This window comes from Oncorhynchus nerka, linkage group LG19, assembly GCF_034236695.1.
Source record: "Oncorhynchus nerka isolate Pitt River linkage group LG19, Oner_Uvic_2.0, whole genome shotgun sequence".
In the NCBI taxonomy this organism is placed as follows: Eukaryota; Metazoa; Chordata; class Actinopteri; order Salmoniformes; family Salmonidae; genus Oncorhynchus; species Oncorhynchus nerka.
In genome coordinates this window covers 35,959,137-35,982,266 of record NC_088414.1, presented here as the reverse complement: position 1 = coordinate 35,982,266, position 23,130 = coordinate 35,959,137, and the positions used below count along the sequence as shown (strand labels likewise).

The 23,130-nt window shown below is 38.4% G+C and overlaps 1 protein-coding gene and 1 long non-coding RNA gene across 2 annotated transcripts; both read right to left on the bottom strand.

The window, feature by feature from the left end:
* Positions 1-476: 476 nt before the first annotated feature.
* Positions 477-2,480, bottom strand: LOC135562362 (SLAM family member 7-like). Its single transcript, XM_065004578.1, has 4 exons — positions 2,120-2,480; positions 1,633-1,887; positions 1,393-1,527; positions 477-1,280 (listed from the first exon to the last, which is right to left on the bottom strand). The coding sequence occupies exons 1-4, from the start codon at positions 2,442-2,444 to the stop codon at positions 1,144-1,146; spliced, it is 852 nt and encodes a 283-aa protein (XP_064860650.1). The 5' UTR covers positions 2,445-2,480; the 3' UTR covers positions 477-1,143.
* A 7,632-nt stretch (positions 2,481-10,112) lies between these two features.
* Positions 10,113-12,443, bottom strand: LOC135562361 (uncharacterized). Its single transcript, XR_010459874.1, has 3 exons — positions 11,205-12,443; positions 10,965-11,099; positions 10,113-10,852 (listed from the first exon to the last, which is right to left on the bottom strand). It is a non-coding gene; the product is annotated as an uncharacterized LOC135562361 (long non-coding RNA).
* Positions 12,444-23,130: the final 10,687 nt, after the last annotated feature.

The window sequence follows — 23,130 nt, the reverse complement described above, 5'->3', positions numbered from 1 at the left end:
ATATTGGCTGACACACCTTTCATTTAAAGCTTCCAGACAACAACAGAAAGGTCAATAATTAGACTCACAGTATAAGCACGTTTTAACCTGAATGCCCATAATGTTACTATTCCTACAACATCAGTGTCTTCCTAGTTATGTTTCCTTAGGACGACTTTAAATTGTTTGTATGATGTCATCAAAAAGGGCATGAAACGTCACATTACTTTTATGCAAAGTAAGTACACTCTATGGTCAATCATTTCACTTTTATGGTCTCTCTTTGACTGTCTGTTGGTCTGTTTGTGTCATACAGTACACAATAACTTCAAGAATAGTCTCTTTTCACAGGGAGACATTGTCTGGTTTATATTCAAAAGGAACGATTCAATTAAATATTGTGCACTTTGAAGTTACACATTCTAACAATCCAATATTTTACATTGATAGTGCTTTCTAATGTCTCACCAGGGGTCTTCACACCTCCATAACAAAGCATACAAGGGTAAGTACACTGTGAAAAAGATGAGTTTACAAAACTTTTTTTTATATGCAACTACATTATCTTTTATTCTGTTATCCATATCATGTTTTCACGGCAACAATATATGTAAGAAATCACACATGAATACTTTAAACAATGTAAAAGATGTACAAAGCCTTTATGAATTTAAAACCCCTCATTAACAATATATTATATAACCATTATAAATGAGTAGTTGATCTCAAATAGACATTGGTGCAACAACATGGATGCCTAAAAAGAAAGAAAGCATTACATTTACAGTATGATATTGCAGCTCAGTTTACAGGAAATGGTCACATGCGTTCACTTGTTCACTAACATTGAAATAGAGAAACATTGATATTATGGTTTTAAAGAAAAGTTACAAAATACTTTAAAATTGTTATACCATTGTACAATATACAATACAAAATGAGACAGTAATTCATGTTAACAAACTCTAAACTACATGCAGTGCATCTTCCTAGCATTCCTTACATGATGCAGGATGTCATCTTGATGTGTTTATTTGACACGAGTCTTTAAGTTTGATGGTCTGTCTCATCTACTCAATCAGTGCATCCACATAATGTTCACTCAACCCTTGTCTTATATCTGCTTTACAAAGCTACATGTGGTTAAAATGTCTACCCTTGAGTCTATGGGCTTCCTGCCACGTCTGGGTTTACAGCCATTTTGATCTGTCCATACACCACCGTCTCTGTGTCTGGGGGCCTCTGCTTCCTTGCTTGATTTATTTTCACATCAGCGTAAACAGCAACCTCGTCACAGCGTTCTGAAATATGAAAAGAAAGCTATTGTACAATTTGGACATTAAACAAAATGTCATGTTTATTCAACATTTAAAACGTTCTGGACTTGAAACTAAATTGCCTAGAAAATTGTACCTGAATGATCAAATCTGGATCTTTGTTTCTTGCATAGATGGTTAATACCAAGAAACAGTGCAAGAAGTGTGAGAGTTCCAACCGTCAGAGCCACAGACACTGTCACAGCTACTGAAGGAAACTGGGAAGAGACAACTAGAAAGAAAACATCAGAACACAACACTTGTTGACCATGTAAATGAAACAGAGTTGTACTCTTAATTCAAAAGGTGGGAATGATGTCAACTGTCCTGAGATTACCTGGGCAGGCCAGTAGATGAATAGTAGAGTTGCTGTTGCTAACTTTATTCTGAACCATACAGGTCAGGGTTTCGGTCACGTCACTCTTCAGTATGATGACACTGTTCTGGTAGTGGTCATAGGCTACACTCCTGGTCAGATTCTGGCCATTCAGGGTCCAGCTGTACTGAAGACCATCTCCCTCTGAGGAGCATGTGACCACGGTTTCTCCATGAGGCAGACAGAGGTGAGACAACACTGGCTCTGACACCGGGGCTGACAGACACAAACACAAGAGATACCCTAACTCTGATTCATTAAAACATTATATCTAAAGTACTGTATGAGGTAACAATATACTCTCTATGTGTTGTACTACTGCTGCCAAGTCCTACAGTACAAACCCATTGAGGTACTAACATCCTGGTGACCTTTCAGAAATACCCCTCACCAAGAAAAGGATGCATGAAGTATTTAGTCCAAACTAAAAAAGAAAACAATTCTGTACCTTGTATCTCAAGTAGCATGTTGACTTTGCGCAACAGTATTCCCTCTGAATTATGTATTTCCAATTGGTAATCTCCACTGTCTTCTTCTATAACTCTGTCCAGTCTGAATGTTCCATTATAAAAGAACTCAGAGCGATTCACATAATCCTGATGCAATTTAGATTTCCAGGCTTCTCCAGTTTTGAAGTGCAGAATACGAGTAAAATCTTTTTTCAATTGTATTTCTTCATTACTGCTGTCTGCAGCCAGCTGTAAGGACAAAGATTCTCCCAAAGCCCCGTAGCAGTGATGAGTTCCATTCTTGTGCGAGAGATTACAGGCCATGGCATTAACTGTGGAGCAAGGATCTTAGGTCAGTATGTTATGATATGGGGACGAGGTTAGTGTAGGGACATAGACAAACACTATACAGCATACACCTCCACACTCTATTCCCCCAGGGGACAGCAAAAGGCCATTCTTGAACATGGGAGACATTCTTACTGATCTGCTAGAGAACCAGTTTGGATTTAAGAATAACTTTTGTATGACTCAAGCCTTTAGTGAAAGGTCTAATGCTTTAATATTTAATCATTTCTGCACTCCAAATTAATATTCATTATATGAATAGGCCTGTTTTATTTTGTCTGGCTTGCCATTTCAAATAAAACTGAATCTTCTTTTCTCATATAATTAAAAGAATATGTCGCTATGTGTAGACAAGGCCATAAAAATCAAGGCCATAAAAACAAGGCCATAAACAACAAGGCCATAAACAACAAGGCCATAAACAACAAGGCCATAAACAAGGTAAACTGAGATATGACTAAAGAGTTCATCAAGGTGATTCTTCCACAAATAGACAGGTTTTTTATTTCTGCATTGATGAAAAGTCTTTTAAAAAACATATTGACGAGTTAGTGAAGAAATTAAGAATTAAGTTGGGCTTCTTCTATAGGAATAGGGCTTGCCTTTCTTTAAATTGTAGAAAACAGATCATTCCATCTACATTTATTCCTGTTATAGATTATGGTGATATTAAATACATGAATGCAGCTACCAGTGTTTTGAAGCCCTTGGACACAATTTATCATAGAACACTTAGTTTTATAACATCTGACAGTTTTGACACCACTGTTTCCTTCATCATAAAGTTGGTTGGACTTCGCTAAAAACACGTAGGTCACTTCATTATGCTTTTTCTCTTTATAAAGCCTTAGTCAATAAGATACCAATTTACTTAACATCATTGTTGAAATATAGAATCTGGGATTCCAACAGTAGATCACAGGGTTGGTTAATGATGGAGTCTCCACGTGTATCCACAGAGTTGGGTAAATCTGTATTTTCTTAGCAGGCCCATATCATGTGAAATAATGTCCAAGTAACATATTGTAGTGAGATCATTTCTTTCTTTCAGGATATGAATACCGAGTATGTTCACGTCACCATCAGACCATTTTATTGGTAAACTATATGGTCATGTGAATGTGTTTTTTTGTGATTCACTAGGTAATATCGTACATTTATCATAATTTGGTTGTAATCCAGAGGGGTTAGAAAAAGGATCTAGATCCTCTATGAGGCTGTGGAGGGATCCAGATTGTGGATTTAAAAGAAAACAGTAATCATTAGCGTACAGTTGACACCTCGGGTTTTCAAACCCTGGATTTCTAGCACCTTGATAGTATTGTTGGATCTGATTTTAATAACAAACATTTCGATTGCCATAATAAATATAAATGCCGATAGTGGACAGCCTTATTTTAGTCCTCTTGACAGTTGAATACTTTCAGAGAAGTAGCCATTATTTACTATTTTACACTATACATAACTTTAACACATTGTATAAGAGATTCTCAAAAATGGAAATATTCCTGGCTTTTATATATAAATTGCAGTCGTACTTTATCAAAAGCCTTTTCAATGTCAGCTATGAATAACAGGCCTGGTTTCCTAGATTGTTCATAGTGTTCTATTGTTTTGTCACGTTCTGACCTTTATTTCCTTTGTTTTGTATTTATTTTAGTATGGTCAGGGCGTGAGTTGGGTGGGCAGTCTATGTTTGTTTTTCTATGTTTTGGGCTATTTCTATGTTTCGGCCTAGTATGGTTCTCAATCAGAGGCAGGTGTAATTAGTTGTCTCTGATTGAGAATCATACTTAGGTAGCCTGGGTTTCACTGTGTGTTTGTGGGTGATTGTTCCTGTCTCTGTGTTTGCACCAGATAGGGCTGTTTTTGGTTTTCCACGTTTATTGTTTTGTAGTGTTCGTGTTTATCTTTGTTTATTAAACATGAATCAATATAATCACGCTGCGTTTTGGTCCGCCTCTACTTCACCACAGGAATACCGTTACATGTTTCCAGTACTTGTCTTATATTATCTCCAATGTATCGTCCATGTTAAAATCCTGTGTGATATGGATGAATAATATCCGACAATACCTTTTAAATTCTATGCGCTATTCATTTTAATATCATTTTTGCATCACAACACTGAAGTGTAAGGGGCCTCCACGTTATTAAATGGACTGGATCTTTATATTTACCACTTGGGTCCTGTTAGATTAATAATTAAATCAGTCCTTGTTGACTATCTGATAATCTACCATTTTTCTAGGAGTTTGTAAAACATGCAATAAACATCCTCTGAGAACATCAAAAAGGATTGATGTACCTCAACTGGTATTCCATCCAGCTCTGGAGTTTTCCCAGATTTAAAGGCTTTAATTGCATCAAGAAGTTCCTCCTCTCCAATTTGGCCTTCACATTAGTCTTTCTGTACAGCTGTTAATTTGACATTTAAAAAAAATATATATATATTTGGTTAATAGAGATGGAGGAGACTGAAATGAAGACGTGCTTAAAGTACTCTGCTTCCTCTTTCAAATTATTGTTTGGTGAATCATGGGTGACACTGTCATTTGTAACAAGTTTATGTAAATTATTTTTGTTAGCAATTCTATGTTGAATATTTTTTTTTAAAATTGGTGCATTTTTCCCAATACATTTTTTAAATATATTACACTTGGTCTTTCTTGAATAGGTTCCTCCATTTATTTAGGTATTTCCTATAACTTATGTCAGTTTTTGTTTGCCATATATCTGTACAATTAGTACTTCTATTTACTTTGTTAATACGAACTCTTTTGACCTAAATTGCTTTGGTTTTAAAAATTATTATTGTAACTGCATGCCCCCTAAAGGCACATTTAAAAGTGCCCCATACAATAAGGGGATCTGCTGTACCTACAGTATGTTATGTCAGAAAAAGTCAGTTCTTCATTCTTCTGTCTGAGATCTTAAGGATCCTCCCCTTTTTTTCAATTTTCGCGTAAAATGACATAGCCTAATCTAACTGCCTTTAACTCAGGCCCAGAAGCAAGGATATGCATATTATTGGTACCATTTGAAAGGAAACACTTTTAAGTTTGTGGAAATGTGAAAGGAATGTTGGAGAATATAACACAATAGATCTGGTAAAAGATAATACAAATAAAAAAACAACTGTTCTTTTGTATATATTTTTCTACCATCATCTTTGAAATGCAAGAGAACGGTCATAATGTATTATTCCAGCCCAGGTGCAATTTAGATTTTGGCCAGTGTATGTGCAAAGTTTTAGACTGATCCAATGAACCATTGCATTTCTGTTAAAATGTTTGTATCATGACTGCCCAAATGTGCCTAATTTGTTTATTAATAACTTTTCATGTTCCAAATTGTGCACTCTCCTCAAACAATAACATATAATTATTTCACTGTAATAGCTACTGTAAATTGGACAGTGCGGTTAAGTTAACAAGAATTTAAGCTTTCTGACATTATCAGATATGTCTATGTCCTGGGAAATGTTCTTGTTACTTAAAACCACATGCTAATCGCATTAGCCTATGGAAGGGACACCGATCCCAAAGAAGTTTTAAAAACAAGTTATCATCAAATAGGCTTGGATTACATTTCCAATATCCTCGCCCACGTGGAAATTCTGTAGGAGTAATGTGTATGCCAATTATTTGATGGTCCGACTGCATTCTATCCCCTATCAACACTTTTTAAACTTTTTGTGACAACGAGAATTAAATAAGAAAGCAATCAAGACGACTAGCTTGCTTGAGACTATGTATATCTCACTAGGTCAGGATAGGTAAGCCTCCATATATCCACTAGTTCCAATATATCCATGATATTCGTCATTTCCTTAAATGCATGAGGGTGATAGTTTGTAGTGTGATTTCCTTTACGGTCATTGAGGTATTTAAAACCATATTATAATCTCCTACCATAATAATAGTCTTGTATAGTCTTGTAATAGAGTCTTGTATTGCTTGTAGGCTTGATCAATTATTATATATATTTTCAAAGACCCCTAGACTTACGATTACACCAATAATAGCAGGCTAGTTAATCGGTTTTTTAACAAGTGTGTAAGTGTATGTCTGTGATGCATTAATGTAAGTCTGAAGGTGTAAAATATAACATTAATGCAATACCAAATATTCACATTTTGTTATTAGTGGACACACTCTTATACATATGAACGGATGATTATCATTTCATGTACATTTGGTAACTATATTATCTAATAAATGTACATTTGATTAGCAGAACATGTTCAAATATTAGCATCATTGTTGTTAGTGTCCTATTAAGGCTTGGCTAGGCCTCTGTTCTGTGTAATATCATGTCTCACCTTGTGCTACTGCTGCTGCCACCACCAGAACTATAGTAATCACAGGATCCATTTCTCTTCTGGCTGCACAAGGCAAGTTACATTTAGCAGAAGTCTCACAGGAGCACTACCATAAATACTGAGTGAATTGTCGTGAACTGATCATAATGTGCTGATACTCTACAAATGAAAGACAGGCTTGTAGAGAAGACAATGTGCGTGTTTGTCAGGGTGACAGACAGACTTTGACACTTTTGTAAGCAGTGCATACCTAGTGTGAACAGAAAACCACAAGTATACTGTGCCTGCTTGCAAACTTCATATTTTATTCCACTTAACTTGTTGGTATGCATTTACTGCCATATTATTTCATGATGATTGTCCACTACTTTTTGAGAATGAAATGAATTAGTCACAGCAGGTCACAGGTCACTTCTTTGATTGCTTCATTGCTCGCATCAATTTTTTATTTATTTTGTTCTTGCTGTGGTCTGTGGGGGCTCTGTCTGTGCACATTCCTCTCTGCTATGCTCTTCTCATGCCTATCATAAATCCTCTTCTTTACAACATGAAAATAGTTTGAACTACAGTTTGGGATGTTAGTTTGACCTCTGCTCAGTGACCACACTCTACTAACTGTTAGCTTGTTAGCACAGGCCTGCTAACTGTCTGAATCGCCGCGTCCCCAGCCACCACTCACTGGACCCATATTTACTTTCAATCTCTTTTCGATTTTTAATTAGATTATACCTTCCGGTAACCTGCCTCACCCAATGTGATACGGAATCACTATTATTTAAAATTTTTAGAACACATTCAAGAACCTCCAGAAGCTAACCAGCTACAAGCTATTTAGTCATTGTTAGCCACTGCTAGCGGCTTTCACCTTCTGCACAGCCAGCCAGTTTTTTTGTTTGTTGCCTGGATAATACTCGCCAGTCTAGCTTCCCTGTCCCATCCACCGCTGCCCCCTGGACACTGTGATCACTTGGCTACATAGCTGATGATTGTTCGACTGTCCATTAATCACGGTACTCCATTCTGTTTGTTTGTTTTATCTGTCGGCCCCAGCCGCACTCAGGCTCTGTGTGTAGTTAATCCGACCCTCTCTGTCTCGTCAACGCCATTTTACCTGCTGTTGTTGTGCTAGCTCATTAGCTGTTGTTGTCTCACCTACTGTTTTAGCTAGCTCTCCCAATCAACACCTGTGATTACTGTATGCCTCGCTGTATGTCTCTCTCAAATGTCAATATGCCTTGTATACTGTTGTTCAGGTTAGTTCATTGTTTAAGTTTAAAATGGAGCCCCTAGTTCCACTCTTCATACCTCTGATACCTCCCACACATGCAGTGACCTCACCCATTACAACCAGCATGTCCAGAGATAAACCTCTCTTATCATCACCCAGTGCCTGGGCTTACCTCCGCTGTACCCGCACCCCACCATACCCCTGTCTGCGCATTATGCCCTGAATATATTCTACCATGCCCAGAAATCTGCTCCTTTTTTCTTTGTCCCCAACGCTCTAGGCGACCAGTTTTGATAGCCTTTAGCTGCACCCTCATACTACTCCTCCTCTGTTCCGCCGGTGATGTGGAGGTAAACCCAGGCCCTGCATGTCCCCAGGCACCCTCATTTGTTGACTTCTGTGATCGAAAAAGCCTTGGTTGCATGCATGTCAACATCAGAAGCCTCCTCCCTAAGTTTGTTTTACTCACTGCTTTAGCACACTCTGCTAACCCTGATGTCCTTGCCGTGTCTGAATCCTGGCTCAGGAAGGCCACCAAAAATTCTGAGATTTCCATACCCAACTATAACATTTTCCGTCAAGATAGAACTGTATGTTCTCTCCAAAGGGGGAGGAGTTGCAGTCTACTGCAGAGATAGCCTGCAAAGTAATGTCATACTTTCCAGGTCCATACCCAAACAGTTCGAACTACTAATTTTAAAAATGACTCTCTCCAGAAATAAGTCTCTCACTGTTGCCGCCTGATACCGACCCCCCTCAGCTCCCAGCTGTGTCCTGGACACCATTTGTGAATTGATCGCCCCCATCTAGCTTCAGAGTTTGTTCTGTTAGGTGACCTAAACTGGGATATGCTTAACACCCCGGCAGTCCTACAATTTAAGCTAGATGCCCTCAATCTCACACAAATCATCAAGGAACCCACCAGGTACAACCCTAAATCTGTAAACAAGGGCACCCTCATAGACGGCATCCTGACCAACTGGCCCTCCAAATACACCATCGCTGTCTTCAACCAGGATCTCAGTGATCACTGCCTCATTGCCTGTATCCGCTACGGATCCGCAGTCAAACGACCACCCCTCATCACTGTCAAACGCTCCCTAAAACACTTCTGTGAGCAGGCCTTTCTAATCGACCTAGCCCGGGTATCCTGGAAGGATATTGACCTCATCCAGTCTGTTGAGGATGCCTGGTCATTCTTTAAGAGTAACTTCCTCACCATTTTAGATAAGCATGCTCCGTTCAAAAAATGCAGAACTAAGAACAGATATAGCCCTTCGTTCACTCCAGACCTGACTGCCCTCGACCAGCACAAAAACATCCTGTGGCGGACTGCAATAGCATCGAATAGTCCCTGCGATATGCAACTGTTCAGGGAAGTCAGGAACCAATACACGCAGTCAGTCAGGAAAGCAAAGGCCAGCTTCTTCAGGCAGAAATTTGCATCCTGTAGCTCTAACTCCAGAAAGTTCTGGGACACTGTGAAGTCCATGGAGAACAAGTGCACCTCCTCCCAGCTGCCCACTGCACTGAGGCTAGGTAACACGGTCACCACCGATAAATCCATGATTATCGAAAACTTCAACAAGCATTTCTCAACGGCTGGCCATGCCTTCCTCCTGGCTACTCCAATCTCGGCCAACAGCCCCCCCCCCCCCGCAGCTACTTGCCCAAGCCTCTCCAAGTTCTCCTTTACCGCAATCCAGATAGCAGATGTTCTGAAAGAGCTACAAAACTTGGACCCGTACAAATCAGCTGGGCTTGACAATCTGGACCCTCTATTTCTGAAACTATCCGCCGCCATTATCGCAACCCCTATTACCAGCCTATTCAACCTCTCTTTCATATCGTCTGAGATTCCCAAGGATTGGAAAGCTGCCGCAGTCTGGTTTTCTGGTTTATATTCAAAAGGAACAATTCAATTAAATATTTTAACTTTGAAGTTACACATTCTAACAATCCAATATTTTACATTGATAGTGCTTTCTAATGTCTCACCAGGGGTCTTCACACCTCCATAACCAAGCATGCAAGGGTAAGTACACTGTGAAAAAGATGAGTTTACAAAACCTTTCTTTTTATATGCAACTACATTATCTTTTATTCTGTTATCCATATCATGTTTTCACGGCAACAATATATGTAAGAAATCACACATGAATACTTTAAACAATGTAAAATATGTACAAAGCCTTTATGAATTTAAAACCCCTCATTAACAATATATTAAATTACCATTGTAAATGAGTATTTGATCTCAAATAGACATTGGTACAACAACATGGATGCCTAAAAAGATAGAAAGCATTACATTTACAGTATGATATTGCAGCTCAGTTTACAGGAAATGGTCACATTCGTTCACTTGTTCACTAACATTGAAATAGAGAAACATTGATATTATGGTTTTAAACAAAAGTTACAAAATACTTTAAAATTGTTATACCATTGTACAATATACAATACAAAATGAGACAGTAATTCATGTTAACAAACTCTAAACTACATGCAGTGCATCTTCCTAGCATTCCTTACATGATGCATGATGTCATCTTGATGTGTTCATTTGACACTAGTCTTTAAGTTTGATGGTCTGTCTCATCTGCTCAATCAGTGCTTCCACATAATGTTCACTCAACCCTTGTCTTTTTACTGCTTTACAAAGCTACATGTGGTAAAATGTCTACCCTTGAGTCTATGGGCTTCCTGCCTCGTCTGGGTTTACAGCCATTTTGATCTGTCCATACACCACCGTCTCTGTGTCTGGGGGCCTCTGCTTCCTTGCTTGATTTATTTTCACATCAGCGTAAACAGCAACCTCGTCACAGCGTTCTGAAATATGAAAAGAAAGCTATTGTACAATTTGGACATTAAACAAAATGTCATGTTTATTCAACATTTAAAACGTTCTGGACGTGAAACTAAATTGCCTAGAAAATTGTACCTGAATTATCAAATCTGGATCTTTGTTTCTTGCATAGATGGTTAATACCAAGAAACAGTGCAAGAAGTGTGAGAGTTCCAACCGTCAGAGCCACAGACACTGTCACAGCTACTGAAGGAAACTGGGAAGAGACAACTAGAAAGAAAACATCAGAACACAACACTTGTTGACCATGTAAATGAAACAGAGTTGTACTCTTAATTCAAAAGGTGGGAATGATGTCAACTGTCCTGAGATTACCTGGGCAGGCCAAGGAGAGATCAATAGTGGAGTTGCTGCTGCTAACTTTATTCTGAACCATACAGGTCAGGGTTTCTGTCACATCACTCTTCAGTATGATGACACTGTTCTGGTAGTGGTCATAGGCTACACTCCTGGTCAGATTCTGGCCATTCAGGGTCCAGCTGTACTGAAGACCATCTCCCTCTGAGGAGCATGTGACCACGGTTTCTCCATGAGGCAGACAGAGGTGAGACAACACTGGCTCTGACACCAGGGCTGACAGACACAAACACAAAAGGTCACTCAAATACCCTAACTCTGATTCATTAAAACATTATATCTAAAGTACTGTATGAGGTAACAATATACTCTCTATGTGTTGTACTACTGCTGCCAAGTCCTACAGTACAAACCCATTGAGGTACTAACATCCTGGTGACCTTTCAGAAATACCCCTCACCAAGAAAAGGATGCATGAAGTATTTAGTCCAAACTAAAAAATAAAACAATTCTGTACCTTGTATCTCAAGTAGCATGTTGACTTTGCGCAACAGTGTTCCCTCTGAATTATGCATTTCCAATTGGTAATCTCCACTGTCTTCTTCTATAACTCTGTCCAGTCTGAATGTTCCATTATAAAAGAACTCAGAGCGATTCACATAATCCTGATGCAATTTAGATTTCCAGTCTTCTCCAGTTTTGAAGTGCAGAATACGAGTAAAACCTTTTTTCAATTGTATTTCTTCATTACTGCTGTCTGCAGCCAGCTGTAAGGACAAAGATTCTCCCAAAGCCCCGTAGCAGTGATGAGTTCCATTCTTGTGAGAGAGATTACAGGCCTTGGCACTAACTGTGGAGCAAGGATCTTAGGTCAGTATGTTATGATATGGGGACGAGGTTAGTGTAGGGACATAGACAAACACTATACAGCATACACCTCCACACTCTACTCCCCCAGGGGACAGCAAAAGGCTATTCTTGAACATGGGAGACATTCTTACTGATCTGCTAGAGAACCAGTTTGGATTTAAGAATAACTTTTGTATGACTAAAGCCTTTAGTGAAAGGTCTAATGCTTTAATATGTAATCATTTCTGCACTCCAAATTAATATTCATTATATGAATAGGCCTGTTTGATTTTGTGTGGCTTGCCTTTTCAAATAAAACTGAATCTTCTTTTCTCATATAATTAAAAGAACATGTCGCTACATGTAGACAAGGCCATAAACAACAAGGCCATAAACAACAAGGCCATAAACAACAAGGCCATAAACAACAAGGCCATAAACAAGGTTAACTGAGACATGACTAAAGAGTTCATCAAGGTGATTCTTCCACAAATAGACAGGTATTTTTTTCTGCATTGATGAAAAGTCTTTTAAAAAGTATATTGACGAGTTAGTGAAGAAATTAAGAATTAAGTTGGGCTTCTTCTATAGGAATAGGGCTTACCTTTCATTACATTTTAGAAAACAGATCATTCAGTCTACATTTATTCCTGTTATAGACTATGGTGATATTAAATACATGAATGCAGCTACCAGTGTTTTGAAGCCTTTGGACACAATTTATCACAGAACACTTAGTTTTATAACATCTGACAGTTTTGACACCACTGTTTCCTTCATCCTAAAGTTGGTTGGACTTCGCTAAAAACACGTAGGTCACTTCATTATTCTGTTTCTCTTTATAAAGCCTTACTCAATAAGATACCAATTTACTTAGCATCATTGTTGAAATATAGAATCTGGGATTACAACAGTAGATCACAGGGTTGGTTAATGATGGAGTCTCCACGTGTATCCACAGAGTTGGGTAAATCTGTATTTTCTTACCAGGCCCATATCATGTGAAATAATGTCCAAGTAACATATTGTAGTGAGATCATTTCTTTCTTTCAGGATATGAATACCGAGTTTGTCCACGTCACCATCAGACCATTTTATTGGTAAACTATATGGTCATGTAAAAAAATGTTTTGTGTGTGATTCACTAGGTAATATAGTATTACATTTATCATAATTTGGTTGTAATCCAGAGGGGTTAGAAAAAGGATCTAGATCCTCTATGAGGCGGTGAAGGGATCTAGATTGTGGATTTAAAAGAAAACAGTAATCATTAGCGTACAATTGACACCTCGGTTTTCAAACCCTGGATTTCTAGCACCTTGATAGTATTGTTGGATCTGATTTTAATAACAAACATTTCGATTGCCATAATAAATAGATATGCCGATAGTGGACAGCCTTGTTTTAGTCCTCTTGACAGTTGAATACTTTCAGAGAAGTAGCCATTATTTACTATTTTACACTATACATAACTTTAACACATTGTATAAGAGATTCTCAAAAATGGAAATATTCCAGGCTTTTATATATAAATTGCAGTCACACTTAACAAAAGCCTTTTCAAAGTCAGCTATGAACAGGCCTGGTTTCCCAGATTATTATTATTCATCATGTTCTATTGTTTCCAGTACTTGTCTTATATTATCTCCAATGTATCATTCATGTTAAAATCCTGTGTGATATGGATGAATAATATCCGACAATACCTTTTAAATTCTATGCGCTATTCATTTTAATATCATTTTTGCATCACAACACTGAAGTTAAGGGGCCTCCACGTTATTAAATGGACTGGATCTTTATATTTACCACTTGGGTCCTGTTTGATTAATAATTAAATCAGTCCTTGTTGACTATCTGATAATCTACCATTTTTCTAGGAGTTTGTAAAACATGCAATAAACATCCTCTGAGAACATCAAAAAGGATTGATGTACCTCAACTGGTATTCCATCCAGCTCTGGAGTTTTCCCAGATTTAAAGGCTTTAATTGCATCAAGAAGTTCCTCCTCTCCAATTTGGCCTTCACATTAGTCTTTCTGTACAGCTGTTAATTTGACATTTAAAAAAAATATATATATATTTGGTTAATAGAGATGGAGGAGACTGAAATGAAGACGTGCTTAAAGTACTCTGCTTCCTCTTTCAAATTATTGTTTGGTGAATCATGGGTGACACTGTCATTTGTAACAAGTTTATGTAAATTATTTTTGTTAGCAATTCTATGTTGAATATTTTTTTTTTAAATTGGTGCATTTTTCCCAATACATTTTTTAAATATATTACACTTGGTCTTTCTTGAATAGGTTCCTCCATTTATTTTGGTATTTCCTCTAACTTATGTTTCAGTTTTTATTACATTTACATTTACATTTAAGTCATTTAGCATCTTATATCTGTATTCACCTTATGACCTCCAGTGGAACAGTAGTGCATCTAAATCTTTTCAGGGGGAGGGGGGGTGAGAGGGATTACTTTATCCATATATCTGTACAATTAGTACTTCTATTTACTTTGTTAATACGAACTCTTTTGACCTAAATTGCTTTGGTTTTAAAATTATTATTGTAACTGCATGCCCCCTAAAGGCACATTTAAAAGTGCCCCATACAATAAGGGGATCTGCTGTACCTACAGTATGTTATGTCAGAAAAAGTCAGTTCTTCATTCTTCTGTCTGAGATCTTAAGGATCCTCCCCTTTTTTTCAATTTTCGCGTAAAATGACATAGCCTAATCTAACTGCCTTTAACTCAGGCCCAGAAGCAAGGATATGCATATTATTGGTACCATTTGAAAGGAAACACTTTTAGGTTTGTGGAAATGTGAAAGGAATGTTGGAGAATATAACACAATAGATCTGGTAAAAGATAATACAAATAAAAAAACAACTGTTCTTTTGTATATATTTTTTTATGTATTATTCCAGCCCAGGTGCAATTTAGATTTTGGCCAGTGTATGTGCAAAGTTTTAGACTGATCCAATGAACCATTGCATTTCTGTTAAAATGTTTGTATCATGACTGCCCAAATGTGCCTAATTTGTTTATTAATAACTTTTCATGTTCCAAATTGTGCACTTTCCTCAAACAATAACATAGAATTATTTCACTGTAAAAGCTACTGTAAATTGGACAGTGCGGTTAAGTTAACAAGAATTTAAGCTTTCTGACATGATCAGATATGTCTATGTCCTGGGAAATGTTCTTGTTACTTACAACCACATGCTAATCGCATTAGCCTATGGAAGGGACACCGATCCCAAAGAAGTTTTAAAAACAAGTTATCATCAAATAGGCTTGGATTACATTTCCAATATCCTCGCCCACGTGAAAATTCTGTAGAAGTAATGTGTATGCCAATTATTTGATGGTCCGACTGCATTGTATCCCCTATCAACACTTTTTAAACTTTTTGTGATAACGAGAATTACATAAGAAAGTAATCAAGACGACGAGCTTGCTTGAGACTCCGCTATGTATATCTCACTAGGTCAGGATATGTATGCCTCCATATATCCACAAGTTCCAATATATCAATGATATTCGTCATTTCCTTAAATGCATGAGGGTGATAGTTTGTAGTGTGATTTCCTTTACGGTCATTGAGGTATTTAAAACCATATTATAATATCCTACCATAATAATAGAGTCTTGTATTGCTTGTAGGCTTGATCAATTATTATATATATTTTCAAAGACCCCTAGACTTACGATTACACCAATAATAGCAGGCTAGTTAATCGGTTTTGTAACAAGTATTTAAGTGTATGTCTGTGATGCATTAATGTAAGTCTGAAGGTGTAAAATATAACATTAATGCAATACCAAATATTCACATTTTGTTATTAGTGGACACACTCTTATACATATGAACTGATGATTATCATTTTGTGTACATTTGGTAACTATATTATCTAATAAATGTACATTTGATTAGCAGAACATGTTCAACTATTAGCATCATTGTTAGTGTCCTATTAAGGCTTGGCTAGGCCTCTGTTCTGTGTAATATCATGTCTCACCTTGTGCTGCTGCTGCTGCTGCCACCACCAGAACTATAGTAATCACAGGATCCATTTCTCTTCTGGCTGCACAAGGCAAGTTACATTTAGCAGAAGTCTCACAGGAGCACTACCATAAATACTGAGTGAATTGTCGTGAACTGATCATAATGTGCTGATACTCTACAAATGAAAGACAGGCTTGTAGAGAAGACAATGTGCGTGTTTGTCAGGGTGACAGACAGACTTTGACACTTTTGTAAGCAGTGCATACCTAGTGTGAACAGAAAACCACAAGTATACTGTGCCTGCTTGCAAACTTCATATTTTATTCCACTTAACTTGATGTTAGGCATTTACTGCCATATTATTTAATGATGATTGTCTACAGCTAAGGTGGATGAATAGAGTCAATTAAACATCTAAAATATAATCCAAGGAACACAATTTAAAGGTCACTAACTTTAATCCTAATCAACTGCATTGGGAAAGATTATAAAATAAAGAAAAAACAATTAAATTGTCTGATCCAATACAACCATTATCAAAATCATTGTAGAGACAATAGTTCCCAATGTTGCTATTTGTTTTTTGGAAAAATATATTTCAAAATTCAATACTGTTTGTCTTTTTTCTTGTTGTAAAGATTTGTTTCGTTAGTAATGGTAACTTGGGAAGGTTACTACTGTATCGGCCAGTTTCCCGGACAGAGATTAAGTCTAGTCCTCAAATTAAAAAACATTATCAATAAAGAATGTCTATTGAAATAGCTTTTTAGTCCAGGACTAGTGACGTCGGAAAACCATCAAAGCGTTCATATATGTTCAACCATATCATTTTCCATTATAATCACAAAATATTATCAATTGCATGCAATTAATAGTAACCTGGAGTGTTTCCATGTATACAGTGCTTCCCGAAAGTATTCAGTATTCCTCAACTTTTTACACGTTTTTTTACGTTACAGCCTTATCCTAAAATGTATTAAATATTTTTTTCATATTTACATAAGTATTCCGACCCTTTACTGAGTACTTTGTTGAAGCACCTTTGGCAGAGATTACAGCCTCGAGTCTTCTTGGGTATGATTCTACAATCTTGGTACACCTGTATTTGGGAAGTTTCTCCCATTCTTCTCTGCAGATCCTCTCTAGTTCTGTCAGGTTGGATGGGGAGCGTTGGTGAACAGCTATTCTCAGGTCTCTCCAGAGATGTTCGTTCGGACTGGGCCATTGAAGAACATTCAGAGACTTGTCCCGAAGCCACTCCTGCGTTGTCCTGAGCACTCTGGAGCAGGTTTTCATCAAGGATCTCTGTGTACCTTGCTCCGTTCATCTTTGCCTCGATCCTGACTTGTCTCCCAGTCCTTGCCACTGAAAAATATCTCCACAACATGATGCTGCCACCACCATGCTTCACTGTAGGGATGGTGCCAGGTTTCCTCCAGACGAGACGCATGACATTCAGGCCAAAGAGTTCAATCTTGTTTTCATCAGAACAGAGACTCTTGTTTCTCACGGTCTGAGAGGCTTTAGGTACCGTTTGGCAAACTCCAAGTGAGTTATCATGTGCCTGAGAAGTGGCTTCTGTCTGGCCACTCTACCATAAATGCCTGATTGGTGGAGTGCTGCAGAGATGGATGTCCTTCTGGAAGGTTCTCCCATCTCCACAGGAACTCTAGAGCTCTGTCAGAGTGACCATCGGGTTCTTGGTCACCTCCCTGACCAAGGCCCTTCTATTCGATTGCTCAGTTTTGCTGGGCGGCCTGTTCTAGGAAGAGTCTTGGTGGTTCCAAACTGGAGGCCACTGTGTTCTTGGGGACCTTCAATGCAAACACTTCCCCAGATCTGCTCCTCAACACAAACCTGTCTCGGAGCTCTGCGGACAATTCCCCCGATTATTGGCTTGGTTTTTGCTCTGACATGCACTGTCAACTGTGCAACATTATATAGATAGGTGTGTTCCTTTCAAAATCATGTCCAATCAGTTGAATTTATGACAGATGGACTCCAGTCAAGTTGTAGAAGAAACATCTCAAGGATGATCAATGAAAACAGGATTCAACTGAGCTCAATTACGAGTCTCATAGCAAAGGGTATGAATACTTCTAAAAATAAGGCATTTCTAGGTTTTGTAATTTATGCAAATCTGTTTTCGCTTTGTCAATATGGGGTATTGGGTGTAGATTGCTGGGTATTTTCCTTTTTATATCCATTTTAGAATAACTATAACTTAACAAAATGTGAAAAAGGTGAAGGGGTCTGAACACTTTCCGAAGGCAATGTACACATACGCACAGTCCCAGTCAAAGGTTTGGACACACCTGCTCTTTCAAGGGTTTTTCTTTATTTTTACCCGTTTCTACATTGTGGAATAATAGTGAAGACATCAACACTATTAAATAACACATATGGAGAGTTAAACAAATCTAAATGTATTTTATATTTGAGATTCTTCAAAGTAGCCACCCTTTGCCTTGATGACAGCTTTGCACACTCTTGGCATTCCCCAACCAACTTCACCTGGAATGCTTTTTCAACAGTCTCGAAGGAGTTCCCACATATGCTGAGCACTTGTTGGCTGCTTTTCCTTATCCACTCAGTGGTCCAACTCATCCCAAACCATCTCAATTGGGTTGAGGTCGGGTGATTGTGGGGACCAGGTTATCTGATGCAGCACTCCAACCCTCTCGTTCTTGGTCAAATAACCCTTACACAGCCTGGGGGTGTGTTGGGTCATTGTCATGTTGAATAACAAATGATAGTCCCACTATGCGCAAACCAGATGGGATGGTGTATCGCTGCAGAATGGTGTGATAGCCATGCTGGTTAAGTGTGCATTGAATTTTAAATAAATCACTGACAATGTCTCCAGCAAAGCACCCCCACAACTCCTCCTCCGTGTTTCACGGAGGGAACTATACATGCGGAGATCATCTGTTCAGCATCTCTGTACCTCACAAAGACACAGCGGTTGGAACCAAAAATTTGGTCTCATCAGACCGAAGGACGGATTTCCACCTTCTAATGTCCATTGCTTGTGTCTCTTGACCCAAGCAAGTCTCTTCGTCTTATTAGTATCCTTTAGTAGTGGCTTTTTTGCATCAATTCAACCATGATGGCCTGATTCACACAGTCTCCTCTGAACAGTTGGTGTTGAGATGTGTCTGTTATTGAAATCTGTGAAGCATTTATTTGGGCTGCAATTCCTGAAGCTCTCATGAACTTATCCTCTGCAGCAGCGGTAACTCTGGGTCTTCCTTTCCTGTGGCGGTCCTCATTAGAGCCAGTTTCATCATAGTGCTTGATGATTTTCGCGACTGCACTTGAAGAAACGTTAAAAGTTCTTGAAATGTTCCTGATTGAAATATCTACATGTCTTAAAGTAATGATGGACGGTCATTCCTCTTTGCTTATTTGAGCTGTTCTTACCATAATATGGACTTGGTCTTTTCCCAAATAGGGCTATCTTCTGTATACCAACCCTTACTTGTCACAACACAACTGATTGGCTCAAACGCAGTAAGAAGGAAAGAAATTCCACAAATTAAGTTTTAAAAGGTACACTTGTAAATTTAAATGCATTCCAGGTGAATATCTCATGAAGCTGGTTGAGAGAATACCAAAAGTGTTGAAAGCTATCATTAAGGCAAAGGGTGGCTACTTTGAAGAATCTCAAATATAAAATAGATTGATTTGTTTAACACTTTTTTGATTATGAAATGATTCCATGTGTTATTTCATAGTTGTGATGTCTTCACCATTATCCTACAATGTAGAAAATCATACAAATAAAGAAAAACCCTTGAATGAGTAGGTTTACATGTAATATCAAGATGTTCTACTTTATGGTGTTTCATTCAAAACAACATTAACTGCCTTCTAGCTCTCAACACAGGAAGAACATCAGATACTGTAGGCATAAACATGAAAACAGAGTGGGTGGAGCACCAAAGTGCCATCTCTCAGAAGTGGTTTTATGAAACTCGCCATGCTCAACGGATGGAGCAGTTTGAAGAGAAATGCCATACTGCTTTGAGGAAGCAGGTCTCACTCAATGGGCTTTTTACATTTGATATTTTAGTCATTTAGCAGATGCTATTATCCAGTGTGACTTACAGTTAGTGCATTCATTTTAATAAATCTTCTTTGGGCTAGGCCCCTTTATTCTCAATTTCTGCCTGAATGATGTGCCCAAAGTAAACTACATGTTGCTCAGGCCCTGAAGCCATGATATGTATTTAATTGGTACCATTGGAAAGAAAACACTGAAGTTTGTAGAAATGTTACAGTAATGTAGGAGAATATAACACAATAGATATGGTAGGAGAAAATCCAAAGAAAAACCAACCTGAATGTTTATTTGAGAGAGACCATCCTCTTAGAATGGCGAGTATAAGTGCATATTGGAAGTTAGCTCCAAGTATGCAATTCGTATGGCTTCCACAAGGTGTCAGCAGTCTATGTTCAAGGTTTCAGGCTTGTAACTTCCAAAACAATGAAGAAATATCAGTTTTAGTACAGGGACACATTCTTGGAAATGTGTGTTTGTGTGCTATAAAGACAGGATGCACCTGCTAAAATCGGTTTCCCATTGAACATACTACTTTCTGTAAGAAATATCATTTTAGGATATCTGATGAGTAAATAGAAACATATTTTGACTTGTACGAACAAAGTTTAGGGGTTAGATTTTCAGATTCCTGTCTGCATGTTGAACGACTGGATTACTCAACTCGATGGCGCCAACTAAACTTTTATCTAACAAAACGACACTACATGTTATAGCTGGGACCCTTTAGATGACAAATCAGAGGAAGATTTTCAGAAAGTAAGTGTATATTTAATCTCTATTTGTGAATTTATGGGGTACCGTCCTCAAGCAATCGCATGACATGCCTTCGCTGTAATAGCTACTGTAAATCGGACAGTGCAGTTAGATTAACAAGAATTTAAGCTTTCAACCGATATAAGACACTTATTTGTACCTAAATGTATATCCGTAATTTTTATGTTTATCTATTTGAATTGCGGGCCCTCCAGTTTCACCGGAATTTGTCCCACTAGCGGGAAGCCTGGGCTTAAGATAGCTAAGTGGGACAACCACATACCACCATCATCGTAAGTCATTTTTTCTTCAATAAAGTCCCTTTCAGTAAAGTCAGAGCTTGTAAGGGGAAAAATAGTCGAGGAGTGGTGCTGTGGGATATTTTAAAATACTCTTCGACTAGGATGAGGCCTCAGAAGATGGGACTCTTCTATCTTAGCTTCAGGTGGAAGCTGGTTCCAACATTGGGGTGCCAGGACATTGAAGAGCTTGGACTGGGCTGACCAGGAGTTGCCCTCCTGAAGTGTCCCAAGAGACCAGAGGTGTCAGAACGAATAACTCAGTTTGGTTTGTAGGGTTTGAGCAGAGCCTGAAGGTATGGAGGAGCTTGCAGGGTTTTAATGTCACAAGCAGGGAGCCCAGACAACATCAAGTTGCCTTACGCTTTTAAAAGGTCAAAGAAAGTTACAATCTTCCACAGCGACAGGAAGTGTCTTCATAATCAAATCAATTCTATAACTTCAAATAATACTATGCTTGAAGACGTATAGATCACATTACTGAAACTCTAAAACACTGTAAAACTTTTGTAATACCTTTACATACATATATGTTTTCATTCAGAGACCCACATTCACAATATATTACAAAATAATTGCAAATTTCGATTTTGACCCTTTAGATAAAAACAATTAAAAACAGACACACATTTACTTCTTGTTTGCGTGCTGCTGTGCAGTTTGTTGCTAACCTTACTTTGTTACCTGACAACTTTACGGGTTTTACACTCTTAATTACCATAACATTTTTTGCCTTGCTCGACTTTTTCCATTAAACTTTTTTCACCCCGGACGCTTTATCTGGACATGGTTCATCAGGATCTCCACCAGCCGAAGCTAGTTGTAACATTGACATTATGCCTTCTAATTGCAGTCGCTGTATTCAATATACAGGAGAACGATCGCCTTACGACGAGGATAGACGTGCTGCAAGCCCAGCTTCAGAGACAATCGTTAGGCAAGGGTCGAGCATTCTCTGGTCTCTCCTCCTCCCGATACGGGGACTGAGACACCGAAGCCTCCCACCATTAGCTCTGACAAATTGAAAACCCTAGTTATTGGCCGCTCCATTACCCGTAGTATTAGAATTAAAACAAATCATCCAGCGATCATACATTGTTTACCAGGGGGCAGGGCTACCGACGTTAAGGTTAATCTGAAGATGGTGCTGGCTAAGATTAAAACTGGCGAGTGTAGAGAGTACAGGGATATTGTTATCCATGTTATCAACGATGTTAGGATGAAACAGTCAGAGGTTACCAAGCGCAACACAGATTCAGCATGTAAATCAGCAAGAAAGAGAAGCAATTTTCTCTGGCCCCCTCCCAGTTAGGGGGAGTGATGAACTCTACAGCAGAGTCTCACATCTCAATCACTGGTTGAAACCTGTTTTATGTGCCTCCCAAAAGATAGAATTTGTAGATAATTGGCCCTCTTTCTGGAACTCACCCACAAACAGGACCAAGCGTGGCCTGCTGAGGAGTGACGGACTCCATCCTAGCTGGAGGGGTTATCTCATCTTATCTACGAACATAGACAGGTCTCTAACTCCCCTAGCTCCATAATGAGACAGGGTGTTAGCCAGACTGCCAGCTTAGTGGAGTCTGCCACTAGCACAGTCAGTGTAGTCAGCTCAGCTATCACCATTGAGACCGTGTCTGTGCCTTAATCTAGGTTGGGCAAATCTAAACATGGCGGTATTTGCCTTAGCAATCTCACTGCAATAAAGACCTTCTCCATTCCTGTCATTATTGAAAGAGATTGTGATATCTCACATCTCAAAATAGAGCTACTTAATTTTAGAATACTCACCTCCAAGGCAGTTATAGTTTCACGATCATCTAAGGTGGAAACAGTGGACCAAATTTCAGCATGGGGAGCGTACATACTTCTTTATTATAAGATGTCGCCAACAAAACAATAAATAATCAATGGGGAGACACACAGGAGACCAGGCTCTAGGAGCAGGCACAGGACCCACCAGGCTGG